This window comes from Nipponia nippon, unplaced genomic scaffold (assembly GCF_047370975.1).
Source record: "Nipponia nippon isolate SJK-2023a ecotype South Korea unplaced genomic scaffold, ASM4737097v1 scaffold_10, whole genome shotgun sequence".
NCBI lineage: Eukaryota > Metazoa > Chordata > Aves > Pelecaniformes > Threskiornithidae > Nipponia > Nipponia nippon.
Window position 1 is genome coordinate 5,043,774 of NW_028262291.1, and position 13,593 is coordinate 5,057,366.

The window sequence follows — 13,593 nt, forward strand, 5'->3', positions numbered from 1 at the left end:
GGACGTTGGTTGGTTACTTCAGGGATTTCATGTTTCACTGTATCAGCTCCTGCCTAATGTGTGCTCTGTGCCCAAGCTCTAGACTTCTGAGGTGCTGTTGCAGTTGCTGAAGGGTTATGGGGATGATCTGAACCTCTGAAATCTTATTTTTGGTATCTGCTTTGTTTTCGTCCCATGGGCCAAATAGTCAGTCTTCCATGATTAAAAGGAATAGATACATGTGCTTTTTAATGAAGTCTTTTGCCCAATAAGCTGGCAATAACTTCTTACTATATCCAAAAACACAGTAGCACCATTTTTTTATCCACTGGCATCTGTTGAAATCACCAGCTGAATTTAGCAAGAGGTGAATGGGGACCTAGTGCTGAATCTGAGTTTTGGTAGTTAGAAAGCGATGTTTTGTCTCGATTCATTCTGCTTATGCTCTTTTGAGTTGTGTGTGTTCATAAGCTTTATAAAAGCCCAAGGAATTGGTTTGAAAATTAAGAGCTACTGTCTAATTATTAAGAAATCTTCAATTTATATACTTTCTTACCTTTTACTATTACCATGGCCTTTTCAGCCTCAGAATAACATAACTGGAAAAATAGAGGATAGGACTGTAATTAACTTAATTACAGTTTAAACTTAATGTCTCTTCTATCAATAATGAAACACTGGTATTTAAAGAAGCCTGAGTTCTGGATTTATTTGCTTTGTTAGCTTAGAGCTTGCTTCTAGTCTACTTGCTTTTACTGAATAGTATGGTCTTCTGTGGTTAGTCCTGTCAAACTCAGTGATGCTTCTTGTAAAACACGCTACTTTTACAAATCATCCAAAGACAGAAATAGTAACACTGAAAGCATCATATGTTTATGAGCTGCTGTGAAACAACATGTGACTGATATGTGTTGGTCTTTTTTTTTTTCCTCCCCATTTCATCAGATATAGAAGATCTTTGTGAACCTGCAAGCGTTTTGCCTTCTAATGGTTTAAATGATACTATGGTGCTCCTTGAACAATTAAAACATGCAGAACACAGAGCAAGACTCGCAGAAGCAGCCTTGGCTAGAGCACAAGATGATCTTCAAAAAATGAAGTAAGTGTTTGAACTGAAGTTTTGTTTTCTATTTGATGTGTTTTAGATGAGATGTTCATTTTTAAAGACGAATAGAAATTCAAAGAAGTGGTAGAATGTAACTACAGAATAAAACTCATAACTTGTGTTGGGACTGTACGTTTAACTTTTATCTTGTAGGTGATCAGTAACTGTCTTGTAGATGATTAGTAAAAACTGCACAAAACCTGCACAAATTGAAAGAGCAAAGTGTGCTTAGGAAAGCTAAATAAGCATATGGCCCAGAAACATGTACTTTGTTTCAGACCACTCTCTGTTTTTCAGACACGTGTCTGTTAGTCCTTTAGATATGAATTTAAACATTGAAGATGTACACAATGGAGAAGAGGGAGGTATTGACAAATTAAATGTGGGACTCTCAACATTTTCAGAGATGGCTCCAAACAATGATTGTTAGTAGTAGAATCCAGTTAGAGTTTGGAGAAACCCTCAGTGAAATTAATAAACCAACTTTTCGGCTACTTTTATTTTCGGTCTCAGGTGTGGCTTCTGTTAGTAAGAATATTCAGTGCATTACAATCAGGAAATCCTCATAGCTGTACATGCTACTTCTTGATGATGCTCATGGATAAAATGGGAATATAAACAACTTTTTGGGTCACATAGGATTAAATCCTGTACAAACGTGTTATTTCAAGATCACACTGGCCACTGAAGAACTGAAATTGTATTTAAGAGACTTGGAAAAATAATTCATGTTCTTTTGTAGAAAAGTAAAGTGGCAAAACCCTTGTTTTGTAAAATACATTCGAGGGTTCGGTGTATGTTTTGAGAGTGTGCACTTGATGTTATTAGTAACTAAGTATACCAAAATAAAATCACATATTCAAATCCTATCGGCTGTGCGCAATTACACATGTCAAAAATGAACGGTTTTGTCTTCAGCTGGGTTTAAGTTTTACAAATCAGAAATGTTTTTCCAAGTTTGCTAGACTGAGTAGACTTGTAGAATTATGAGAATTGAAAGGGGTGCAAAGCAAAGATGGGTAGCTGGAGGCCTCATGACCTTTTGTTTGCCCCCCACAAATGGTAACAGTTCTATAAATCAGGTCACCTCTAGCATTTGATGTAACTTAGGGATTTAAGAGCTTGGCTTGTATATCCTGAAATTTTTAATCTGTCCCCTGCTTAGAGATGATGACTTTTGTTTCTAGTTATCTTCTTTTTTTCTTGATTAAAAAGATGGGAGGGCAGCTCTGTCTCTAGAGTTGGGTACTTGTGTTGCATGCGTAGGCTGGAGGAAGTATTGGCTGCATCTGTTTTAAATAATTTTAAATTTAAAATTGGGTTTAAATCTTGTAAAATGCTAATTATACTTAATTATATGTCATAGAATCTATTTTCTGTAAGTTTTGACTTTATAATTTTGATATTTATCTAAAAGTAAGGAAAACACAAACTGCTACGGTAAAGACCAATATTAAAAATAAGATCCAGACCTTACCTCTGTGTCAGCAAGTATAGACAGTTTCTGATATTGCCAAGCCTCTAATATGAATTCCCTTACCACCTTCGCTTCCCCATTCAAACTAGTTAAGCAGAGAAGTATTTGATATGTCTGGACTGAAATAGTATTTTTGGCTTTGTTGTTCTATAAGGATGGTACTGGTAATGAGATTTTACCTACAGTTTCTATACATTAAGTTCCTATTTAAGAAAGTATGACTGCTGTTGAAGGTGAGCTTGGCTGCTTTGGAGTGGTCTAGGATGCAAGTTTCGTTGATGTTGGACTGTAGACCTTGGAGGAATATGTTTGCTTTTTCACTTCATTGTGTGTATAGTATGAGCTGTTTGCTTGTCAACTTTTAATTGTGTTTTCATGATAAAGCCCTTGATTTGTGTAGTTGGTCATCAAAACTGCTTTGAGAAATGGGAAGAGAACATGTGTATTAGGAATGCAAGGCCATGGAGGAGGAAAATTAAGTAGCAGCACGTAAATAAAAATGAAAATTAATTTTATTTAAATTAAATTATTAAATTAAATTATTTTAAATGAAAATTAATTTTAAGCTCGTACTTGTTTCCACCCAAGTGCTTCAGTTTTGAAGTACTCTCTTCAACCTTCCAGTAGTCATGCAGTGATGTATGATTTATAGTTCTTAAGTGTTGTTTGTTGTGTTGAGTCCGCATCTGTGTTACATGGCTTAAAATGCATGTTGTCCCCCGTAGACTTGGACCACCGTGGTACTAGCTTTTGTACCAGCAAGTGCAAAATAGGTAATTTCTCCTTAAAAATAGAAACGAAGCCCGAATGGTTCACTGCTGATATTTGCTGGTTGAAAGCAGAAAGTAGTCATTGCAGGAGGGTGACGGACGGAGAATGGTGGTGCAGCAGCCTGGAGGAGCCGGCAGAGGGAGGTTGTGCATGCTTAAAACCGGTTCTATTGTTGTAAAAGCCCTTGTGCAGTCTGGATTCCTCACCTCTTCCAAGCCCCTTCTCCCCCCCTACCCCCGCCTCCTTTTCATGGTCCCATAAACATGTCTCAAGGGTATATTTCAAATTGATTACAGACAATTTGCACAGGATTTTGTGATGAACGCAGATGTCAGGAGCAGCTCGTCATCCAGCGCCATTGCAGACCTTCAGGAGGATGAAGATGGTGTTTACTTCAGCTCCTATGGGCATTATGGGATACACGAAGAGATGCTAAAGGTTAGAAAGTCGTCTCAACTGCATCTTAGTAGGACTAAAGAGGAAAGATGGAATGAAGTGGGCTGTGTTCCCATAAATATACTGCAGAGCAGCTGCATTTTTAACCCTTTCTATACACGATAGATTTTTGCTAGGAGTTGGGTTGGGAGTTCTTTTTCCAGTTTTGTTTCCTTTGTATAAAATATGTACTCTATGGGAAGCATGAGGAACACAAAATCATTTCCTTTACAGATATGCTTGAAGATATACTATAACATCTGTACCACAACCTTACCTTGCCAAAAGCAGCTTTTTCCTGGGTGCTTAAAAGATAAAGAATAAAACATGGTAGTCAGTGAATATTTTTCTTTAGTTTATGTTTTCCTAGCAATTGAAATTTGTCAGGCAAAACCACTTCTCAAATATTGTGGTTTCCTATTGCATTAGGTAAACAGAAATTGTTGGTATTTGTGCACAGTTCAGTGTATTGATAACATGAAATTGAACAGCTGGAAAAATTGTATGCTCCATTTATATGATAAAGATAAAATAATTAAGGCTTAAAACTCTTCAAAGGCAAACCTGTGTATGCCCTTTTAACTTAAAAACAAACAACCAAACACAAAACCCAACAACTTAGAATTGACATGAAAAGCAAAACCTCTTAATGCTTCCTTTCAGAGAAGCTGTCATAGTTGTGAAAGTTATAAACAGTTTATCATTTTTAACATTTTAAGACAGAAATAAATAAAATTCCTGTCTAATGTAGAGATAGGATACGGAATTGTGAAGTGACTTCGTCCATACAGGTAGCATATAAAGTTTCCTGCTTTGTATATTGCTAAGTGGCCCCAATGTAGAAATCTGTGTTAGGAATAATAAAAGCATGAGGTTAGTTTTGGGGCATGGGGGGGATTTTACAGAAGCACAGAGATGTCTGCGGAGGTAGAAGAATGTTTTCTGAAATGTACGGTCTAGAGAAATATATTTAAAGTCTTGAAGATAAATAAAAATGATAGAAGTTTGGTATTGCAGTTGTATAAAGGTGTCATTTGAGATTTTATAGGCTATAGGATGAGGAAGCCTTTCTGTTTGCTAATAAAGTTTATAATTCTGCATCTCTGCACAAGGAGATTGGTACAAAATCGTATTTTATTGGTTTCAGGGAATGTTTTTCAGAATGCCTTTAAGAAGGCTTTTTGACTTTCCTAAACATAGGAAAGCAATTGATTTTTTTATTACATGCATCGAATTTTTTTCCTATATGCTAGCCATTCACTTTTTTTTTTATATCTACCTTATTTGTATAAATATAGTGGCTTGCTACATTGAAATTTTTAAGAAAGGAGTCTTGCTGTCTGAATTTTAAGTCTGTTTCTGATATTGTTCACTTTCAAAGCCTTTTTTTTTTTTATGCCTGGTAGTGGTAGGATGAAGTTTCAATTTGTTTTTTTGTTTGTTTGTTTTTTTTTTTCCTGCAAATACTTCAGAGATGGGGGAAGAGTGTTGTTACTTCACACTGGCCAAATGGCTAGTGTTTCCCTTGTTCTATTTTTTCCCTCGAATTTCTTGACTCGTTTTAATACATTTCCTTACCATTTTGTTTAAAAACAAAACAAAAAAAGGCATTGCATTGAAATGGCGAGTGAGAGAATGGAATTGATGAATAGAGAGACCTGAAGCGAATGCCTGTGGCTCACTCGAGCAGCAGTGCATATAGCAGAGGCAGCGGCGCGACCGGTATTGATTCAGCTGGGGCAGTGCTGAGGCAATGTGAGTGGGCAAGCTGTAAGGCTGAAAGCTTTCCAGCTGACGGCTTTCTCGATTGATGCTGAACCTTCCAATTTTTTTTTAAACTTTTTTAGTTGTTTCAGCAAATCCTGTTATATACTGCAATAGACGCAAAGTACTAAAAATAGTTTCTCTGAATATAACATTGTAGTAAATCGATACGGTTTTAAAGGATCCCATTTTTTTTTATTCATGTCAATTATGTATAATTTTAAAGTATGATTTTCTAAAATCATCCCTAACTGTTTCTGTGGGCTCTCTGTGTGTGTGATAATCCTCCTAAACTTAAAACTGGATTTTAGGATTTTCAAGCCTCAGAATAATTTGTTTTGTCTCCAGAATTTTTATGAACATATCCTTTGTTCTTAGTCTCTGTTTTTTGATCTTGTTTTTCTAATAAAATAGACTTTGTTCTTTCTCGCTAGAGAAAATTTCTTCAGTTTCTGTATTGTTTCTAGAAATTCTTACCTGCCATAGTAGAAAAATGTTAACTTATATATAAGCAGTTGGATTTTATACTTCCAATATTATTTGTAGACTTGTCTTTACTAGATAAAAATTGCTTAAAATTTTTCTTTTACTTTGCTCTAACACTTGAACTGCAACAGCAATTCCAAAACCTATACTTGGCTGTCAATTTGTGTACCTGCTGATGCATATTAAGAGAATCAATGTTTTAATAGATTACCTTGCTGGTAGATTGAGCTATACTGCTAGCTTTCGTACACTAAGATACTATAAGTGTTTAGTTATATGCTTGAAAACATTCTAGCTTCTCAGGTCATATTCTATTACACTTAAGTTTATTTGGCTTTCATAGAATGGGCTGTACAGCTTCAGTTACTAGCTTGTAAATTTGCAGTTTGTTTAAAAATAGAAAAGGTTAGTCTGATCCATAACTTTTTTTGGAAGGAATCTGTGTGTCACGGGAGTGTCAGAGAATAAAATGATTGAAACATTTTATGAGCTCGTGACTCAAATTTTTACCATTGTGTAGAAGGTTGTTATGTAAAGTTGGTGCAGTATTGCCATTCTATTACTGCTGTTCCTGGAAAGTGGTGAAGAGGTATTGAGAACTTTGAAACATCCAAAATCAAATGCATCAGGTTAGAAAAGTGTAAGCTAATTTCTTATTTTTCCTCCAGAGGCTCAGCTGGCTTCATTTGCAAAGACCATAAATTCTGAAAGAATATAGTATGGAAAGTGTTGTCATTGCAGAGCCATTATAAGTACAGTAGCCACAAAAAATCTTTAGGCCAAGTTAAAAAGCAAGTTTTTCAGCTTTTTTGAACAATAAGCTGCATCTAGGTAGTAAAAATGAACATTGTTTTTATTCTTTAAATCGTAGGATAAAGTGCGTACAGAAAGCTATCGTGACTTCATCTATCAAAACCCCCATATCTTCAAGGACAAGGTAGGTAAAACAGCTCAGAAAATACAATAATTTCTGTTCTTTATTTTTTCTCAAGTGGTAGAAATCCTTCAGGTTGGCTGCTTCGTAGCTTTGGGAGTGGAATATCACACTGACAAGATTTGATTTAATGTACTCTGGCTTTATTAGGTGGTGGAGTGCTATTCAGCTGCTGGAGGGTGCAAAGTGCTGATAACAGAAGTGCTGATCGCTATTGTCATTGTTCTGTGTGCCGTGGCGGGATGTTCATTAATTATGTTGGCGGGGTTAAGTTGAGCCTTTCTTGTCTAGTATATTAAGTGAAATCTATCGTAGAGGGCCTCTTTACCACAATTTAAGTAAATTTCAATCTGTGACTGATAGAGTAAAAATATTCTAGAAGCACTGTGTAATTAGAACTGGGGAAGAATTCATATGCAACTGATCTATTGAATTAGTGTTGTGTAGTCTCTCCGGACTAGGTTATTATTAAGGGACTTGGAACCAGGAACTAGTATTTCACTTGCAGTGAGGAGAGATGGCATTGACTTTTGTTTGTGATCTTACTGTGGTTATGACCCCTGCACAGTTATGATCCTCTTCTTGTCTTCTGTATTTGTGCTGGCTATTTCTGAAGAGTTTGTTGTGTTCCGAGTTAGGCTGTGCAGCCTTCTATTCTGGATTAGCTTTCCTCTGCTTAGTGTTTGCCATTCTGAAGCTGTGTATGGATATTTCTTACTGTGAAACCAGGATGTCTATGTTTATGGAAGGCAATCACTGTTGATTTTTTATTTTGGTTTTGATTGAGACTTTGTTAATAAGCGATAATACAAGGCTTCAGAATAGTTGTGGAAGTAATAAAAGTGCACACATCTGATAATTCCTCAGTTGGAGATTGTGCTAAATATGGTTTTGTCCTAGCTGGGAGGTATTTCAAGGTAGATAGTGCATACTCTTTGTATGTCTTATCTCAGTTTTCTTTTGGCAATTGCAGCAGAAAAATATTAGGAAAAGAGTTTTCCTTATTGCTTCAATCCATGTCACAAGCCTGTTTCCACTAAATATTTCGAAGCTCTTTAGTTACAATGACAAAACAAGCACCAGTGTTGTAGAAACATTGTGCTGCCAGCTACTTAAAAGATGCGGGTGACTGCATAGCTGGGCGGCTCATCTAACAAAGCAGAGAGATCAATAAAGGAAAGAAAACTTTCTTGGGAGAAATTTAGTTTCACAGATGCCCCTAAAATTGATAACTGCAGGTTTTCACGGTGTAAGACTGATCTTAAGTTACATGGAATATATGTCCTAGTGGAACAGGAATTTTTCAGGGTTGGTTGTATTTCTCCCCTGCTGTATGGACATACCAGTAACATTTGAAATAAAATGTGGGTGAACTGTTCCAGACAACGATGCTTCAGCCCCAGCTGTAGATGCACTGGGTCAGGAAACAGCTAGAAAACGTGTGCTTGCTTTGTGTGTTTACTTCGCGTGATAGCATTCAACTTCTAAAGAAAAGCTTGTCCGTTATCGCAACATCTACAAACTGGTTTCTGAACTCGATGTTTTTACAGCAGTTTTTTTGATCATGATTACCTCAAATTCATGTTGTATCCAAACCTGTCATAGTGCATTGAGATTGAATGGAACAAAAGATTCTTAATTGTTTTGAGTTCCCAACAGCTTCCATCCAGGTGACCAGTGCCCCACTTAACTTCTGCGTCTGACTAAACGTTGATGTGGCTTTCACTTGATATGCTGTTATGGAGAATATATGGGATTTTTTTCAGAGATCCGTTAAGATGTTTTGCTTCATTTACGTATCATATGATGCTCTCAGAACCGTATTAATGAGTAAAACTTCCAACTTGAGGAAATAAGCTGTTTTCCCTTAAAGTTTGATTACAATTTAAAAAAAAAAAAAAAGTGAGGAAATGTCTGATACCAGGTTTCCTAGAACTCCCATATGGTATTCCTACCTAGGAAGCACATAGCAATGCTTTTGTTGTTTCTGACAGGACACCTGTGAGGTGGGTTGGGAGGAGCTTGTTCAAAGAGTTCAATTCATTGTACTGCCTTTTAATGCAGATCTGCAGTATCCCCAAGAGGTGTGATTGCACGGGAACAGGTGATAACAGAATATTTAGGGTTGTTTATTATGCATACTTTATTCAGAACCAGCCAATTTGTTTGTTCTCTCTCAGCTTTCAAAAGAAATTATTAAAACTTGAATGAGTCCTGCTTGCTGCCTTTATTTCCAACCTGTCAGATGTACTTGAGAAGAGAATAGGACAATTTAGATGACCTAGCAGGAATAGTTAAGGTGGCCTTACTCAGTAAAAGGAAATGTGATCCACTTTACAGCGAGAGTATTTTTGGGTGGAAAAATAATTGGTTAGAAAAGTAGTGTTGCCATGCTTAGTTTTTGTTGTAGAATAGAAGTCTGAGGCAGGCATCAATGCCATATTGAGGGGGAAAAAATGAGTTTTTAAACGTTGTTCCTACTAAAGGTCATTGATGGAATTAATTTAATTGGCCAAATTACCTGACCTCCTGTTTTTCTGAATTTGAAGTAATTTTTTTCTGTTACTAAAAGTAGAATATCAGTTTTGATTAGCAGAGAGGGGTGTGATGCTGCAGTAGATTATGGTATAGTCAAATCGCCAGTCCAGCTGCTCCAGATCTCTGGTGAGAGGCCATATGTGATCACCGCAAGAATGCGTTAGCTGTAGACCCTTGTCCTTAGGCTAATTGGTGATCATTCTGCTTGTCTTTCTGTTCCTCAGATGTGTTCCAGCTTGTGTATTTTCTCTCCTGTGCCTTTTTCTCCACCCTCATCCCCTGCCTAAGGCTAGATGAGTTCCATCTGGGTTTTTAAGTGACCAGGGCAGCTGTCCAAAGTGATGTCTGTTTTGATTTTTTTCCAATTTGTGGTGATTGCTCTCTTTCATGCAACTGTACATCAAGATCATTCTTTCACAGAGGTTTATTTTTGGCTCTGACTTCGAGCTTTCATGGCTCAGCAATTTTGTTAACTACCATGGGTGAAGCGTTAGAATAGATGGTGTTAGGGGGCGTGAGATTTCAGCAGCTGCCAGAACATTGATTATTACTTTCTATTCCTGTCTTCAGAAGACTTAACCTAGGGATTTCTGTAGCCATTACATACTCGTATGTAACTTGTGAATGAGTTGTAGAATTGACTCCTATTGGAAGGAACATAGCTGCAAAGAGTTGCAAGTGGAACAAGTAACTCTGTCCGCAACTTCCGTGGCCAGCCTCTACACAAGATGCTGTAAAAAAATTCATCACGCTAATGTTTTTTAGTTCCAGATTGTAAGTTGCTCTTTCAAGACAGGTGGCAGTCAACTCTTCAGTCATTGCTTCCCAGTAGAAGCTCACTTACACAGTGCTGCTAAGGGTAAATGGCTATTTTTATTCATGCTGGCTTCAGAATCATTGTTCTGTATCCATCATCAGAACGTATAGAATTGTATGCAAGGGAAGGCAAGCAGACCTAATGTGCCGAGCATTCAAATGTTTACTTTGATACTGTTTGTCTGGTGAAATTTAAAAGTGCACATGCAAGTTTTTGTTGTGCCAAAGCAAGAATGCTCAATAGCTCATAAGCTAGAAAGTTTGTCAGTAGGGTGCGTTATTGCCTTGAAATATTTTGTAAAATGGGGTTACAATTCTCAAGTGTGGGACTGATTTACTGAGTGATTCGATGCCTTCTTTTGAAAAAAATTTAATGTCATGAAAGCTGTGAGGACAGCTTTTACAAGACTGGATGCTGTGCTAAGGAGACAGTGAAATAAGTTAGTTTTTCTAATAAATAATTTTTATGACTAGTAATTCTAACTCAATGTTCTTGTTACCTTAGAAGTGTTTTAGTAAATTGTGCTTACTCTCTTGTTTAGATCTCTTGTATGGGAAAGGAGGTCTGTCTTTAAGGTTCTGATTCTGTTAATGCTTAAATGCTATGCATGATACGAGTGACTGTACATAGTGCTTAGAATTTTTTTAACACCATTAGTAAAGCTTAACTATAGTAAGTAGAGGTCTAACAATAAGACTGCTGGTGATCTGGCCAATGCAACAGAATGCACCCTCAGCAAATTTGCAGATGATGCAAAACTGGGAGGAGTGCTTGATACACCACACGGTTGTGCTGCCATTCAGAAGGACCTCCACAGGCTGGAGAAACAACGGGAGTCCTGCGCAAAGGGCTCGGGGCAATGCAAAATCCTGCAGCTGGGAGTGGAGGAATTAACCCCCTACACCAGTAGAGACTGGGGGCTGCTGGCTGGAAAGCAGCTTTGCAGGAAATAATGCGGGTGTCCTGGTCAACACCAAGTTGAGCATGAGCCAGCAGCACGCACCCTTGTGGCAAAGGCAGCCAGCCAGCCTCCTGAGCTGCATTGGGAAGAAGACTGTCAGCAGCACGTCAAGAGAGGTGAATCTTCTCTTGTACTCAGCCCCAGGGAGATGACCGCTGGCGTGCTGTGCCCAGGGCTGGGTTCCCCAGTGCAAGAGTGAGATGAGTGTCCTGGAGTGAGTCCAGTGGAGGACTGCAAAGGGGATGAAGGGACTGGAGCATCTGTGATATAGGGAGAGGCTGAAGGGGCTGGGGTGGTTTTGTCTGGAGAAGAGAAGGCTTGGGGGAGATGTTCTGAGTGTGTATAAATGCCTGGTGGTGGTGGTGAGTAAAGGAGGTGGAGCCAGAGTCTTCTGAGTGGTGGTCAGGGGCAGGACAAGAAGCAATGGGCACGGGTTGAACTGCAGACAGTTGCCTTTAAAGATCAGGAAACAGTTTTTTACTGTGAGGGCAATTGAACAGTGGGACAGGTTGCCCAGAGGCATTGTGGAGTCCCCATCCTTGGAGACACTCAGAAGCCATCTGAGCGTGGTCCTGAGCAACCTGCTATAGTTGACCCTGCTTTGTGGAGGGGGTTGGACCAAGTGTTCTCCAGAGGTCCCTTTCAACCTCAACAATTCTTGTTTCTGTGAAAACACCAGATGTGAATCTCGTAGCTTAAAAATCTACTGTAACACATTCAAGATTGAAAGTGTTAATTTTGAAGCTGTTGAGAAGTTTCCAGCAGTTAGAGGAAATACATTATTATGATATTGAGGCCTGAACAAGGCTACTTGGTAAAATCTCTGCTTTATGAAGTTCACCACTGCTGGCAGCTCAACTCTACTTATTAATGTATTTGGTACTATTTTCTTAGTTGCTTCATGTTTTTAAACTTTTCAGTATCTTCCTACAGTAGCTAATATGTGAGATGTCAAAACCAAGCGTTTGCATGAGTCTTGTTGCTATGTTGAATGTGCTTTTTTCAAGTGTAGTGAAGTTTATTTTTCTTTCATGAAAACTTAGTGATCCCATCTTCCTGGATTTTTTGGGGTTGTATTTTGCTTATAAATGGTGTTAGAAAATATTTCCAGGTGTTAAAACTGATTCACTGATTAAAATTGCTGAGGCTATGATTTCCTGTTTCTCCTGTAACTTTTCAGTTGTTGCCCAAATAATTGCTTGTGATTGTTTCCCATGTGACTGAGTTAATCTGCAGCTGGAGCTGGTCTGCTTCATTGTCTGTCTGTAAAAGGTAGTAGAGGGTGTGGAGTTAGAGCTGCAGTTTGACTTGGCTGTCTCCGAATGTAGTAGTAAGACTTGATGCTACCATTTAATCATAGAATCGTTAAGGTGGAAAAGACCCTTAAGATCATTGAGTCCAACCGTTAACCTATCACTGCCAAGTCCACCACTAAGCCATGTCCTCGAGCACCACATCTGTCCGTTCTTTAAATACCTCCAGGGATGGAGATTCAACCACTTCCTGGGCAGCCTGTGCCAGTGCCTGACCACCCTTTTGGTGAAGAAGTTTTTCCTAATATCCAACCTAAACTTCCCCTGGCGCAGCTTGAGGCCGTTTCCTCTTGTCCTATTGCTTGTTACTGGGGAGAAGAGAGCAACCCCCACCTCGTTACAACCTCCTTTCAGGCAGTTGTAGAGAGCAATAATTTGTTCCTTCTGTTAGAATATGGTATCTCACTGATGTAGAAAGACATGTAGAAAAATCATAGCAAGGGAAATCAGGTGTTTATTTTTACCTCCATTTATTCATTTCAGGTGGTTTTGGATGTTGGCTGTGGAACTGGAATACTCTCCATGTTTGCTGCCAAAGCAGGCGCGAAGAAAGTGATTGGAGTTGACCAATCTGAAATCGTCTATCAGGCCATGGACATCATTAGGTAGGAAATGTTCCAAGTATGGTAAATATTGATGTAAGAAGTTGTTGAAATGCCATTACAGAGTGATAGGTGATCATTAACCGGTATGTGTTTTATTGAAGTCCTTCTTTGTCCTAAGGATTAACACAGGTTTTGATGTGCAGTAAAGTTGTTTGCTCCTCTGGTAGGGATAATTAAAACAGAGCTGTATTTAAGGCAGGGTGTTTCCCAGACCTTCCTCCTAATGTTAGCATAGGGCCAGTGCTGTCTTGCTGCAGAGGCTCCAGCTGGCTGCTGCCAGTCCATTTTGCATTCTCACTCTTTAAATGTCACTACTGATAAAATTCTAAGTTTTTAGACAACCATGTTCCAAGAGGACATGAGAAACTTTTCCTGACTGCACTACTTGGAGTTAAGGAAACTGTTCTG

At 38.3% G+C, this 13,593-nt stretch overlaps 1 protein-coding gene across 9 annotated transcripts in view; it reads left to right on the forward strand.

The window, feature by feature from the left end:
* The window catches only part of PRMT3 (protein arginine methyltransferase 3), a 74,511-nt gene that overhangs the window by 12,386 nt on the left and 48,532 nt on the right, over window positions 1-13,593 (forward strand). For all 9 annotated transcript variants that reach the window (XR_015701206.1, XR_015701211.1, XR_015701212.1 and 6 more), the window contains exons 6-9: window positions 925-1,078; window positions 3,629-3,770; window positions 6,889-6,954; window positions 13,064-13,185. Coding sequence is in view for 5 of the 9 variants with exons in the window: in XM_087743048.1 (XP_087599174.1) it covers window positions 925-1,078; window positions 3,629-3,770; window positions 6,889-6,954; window positions 13,064-13,185 (484 nt within the window). In the remaining 4 variants the exon portion in view is untranslated. The remainder of the gene's footprint in view (window positions 1-924; window positions 1,079-3,628; window positions 3,771-6,888; window positions 6,955-13,063; window positions 13,186-13,593) is intronic.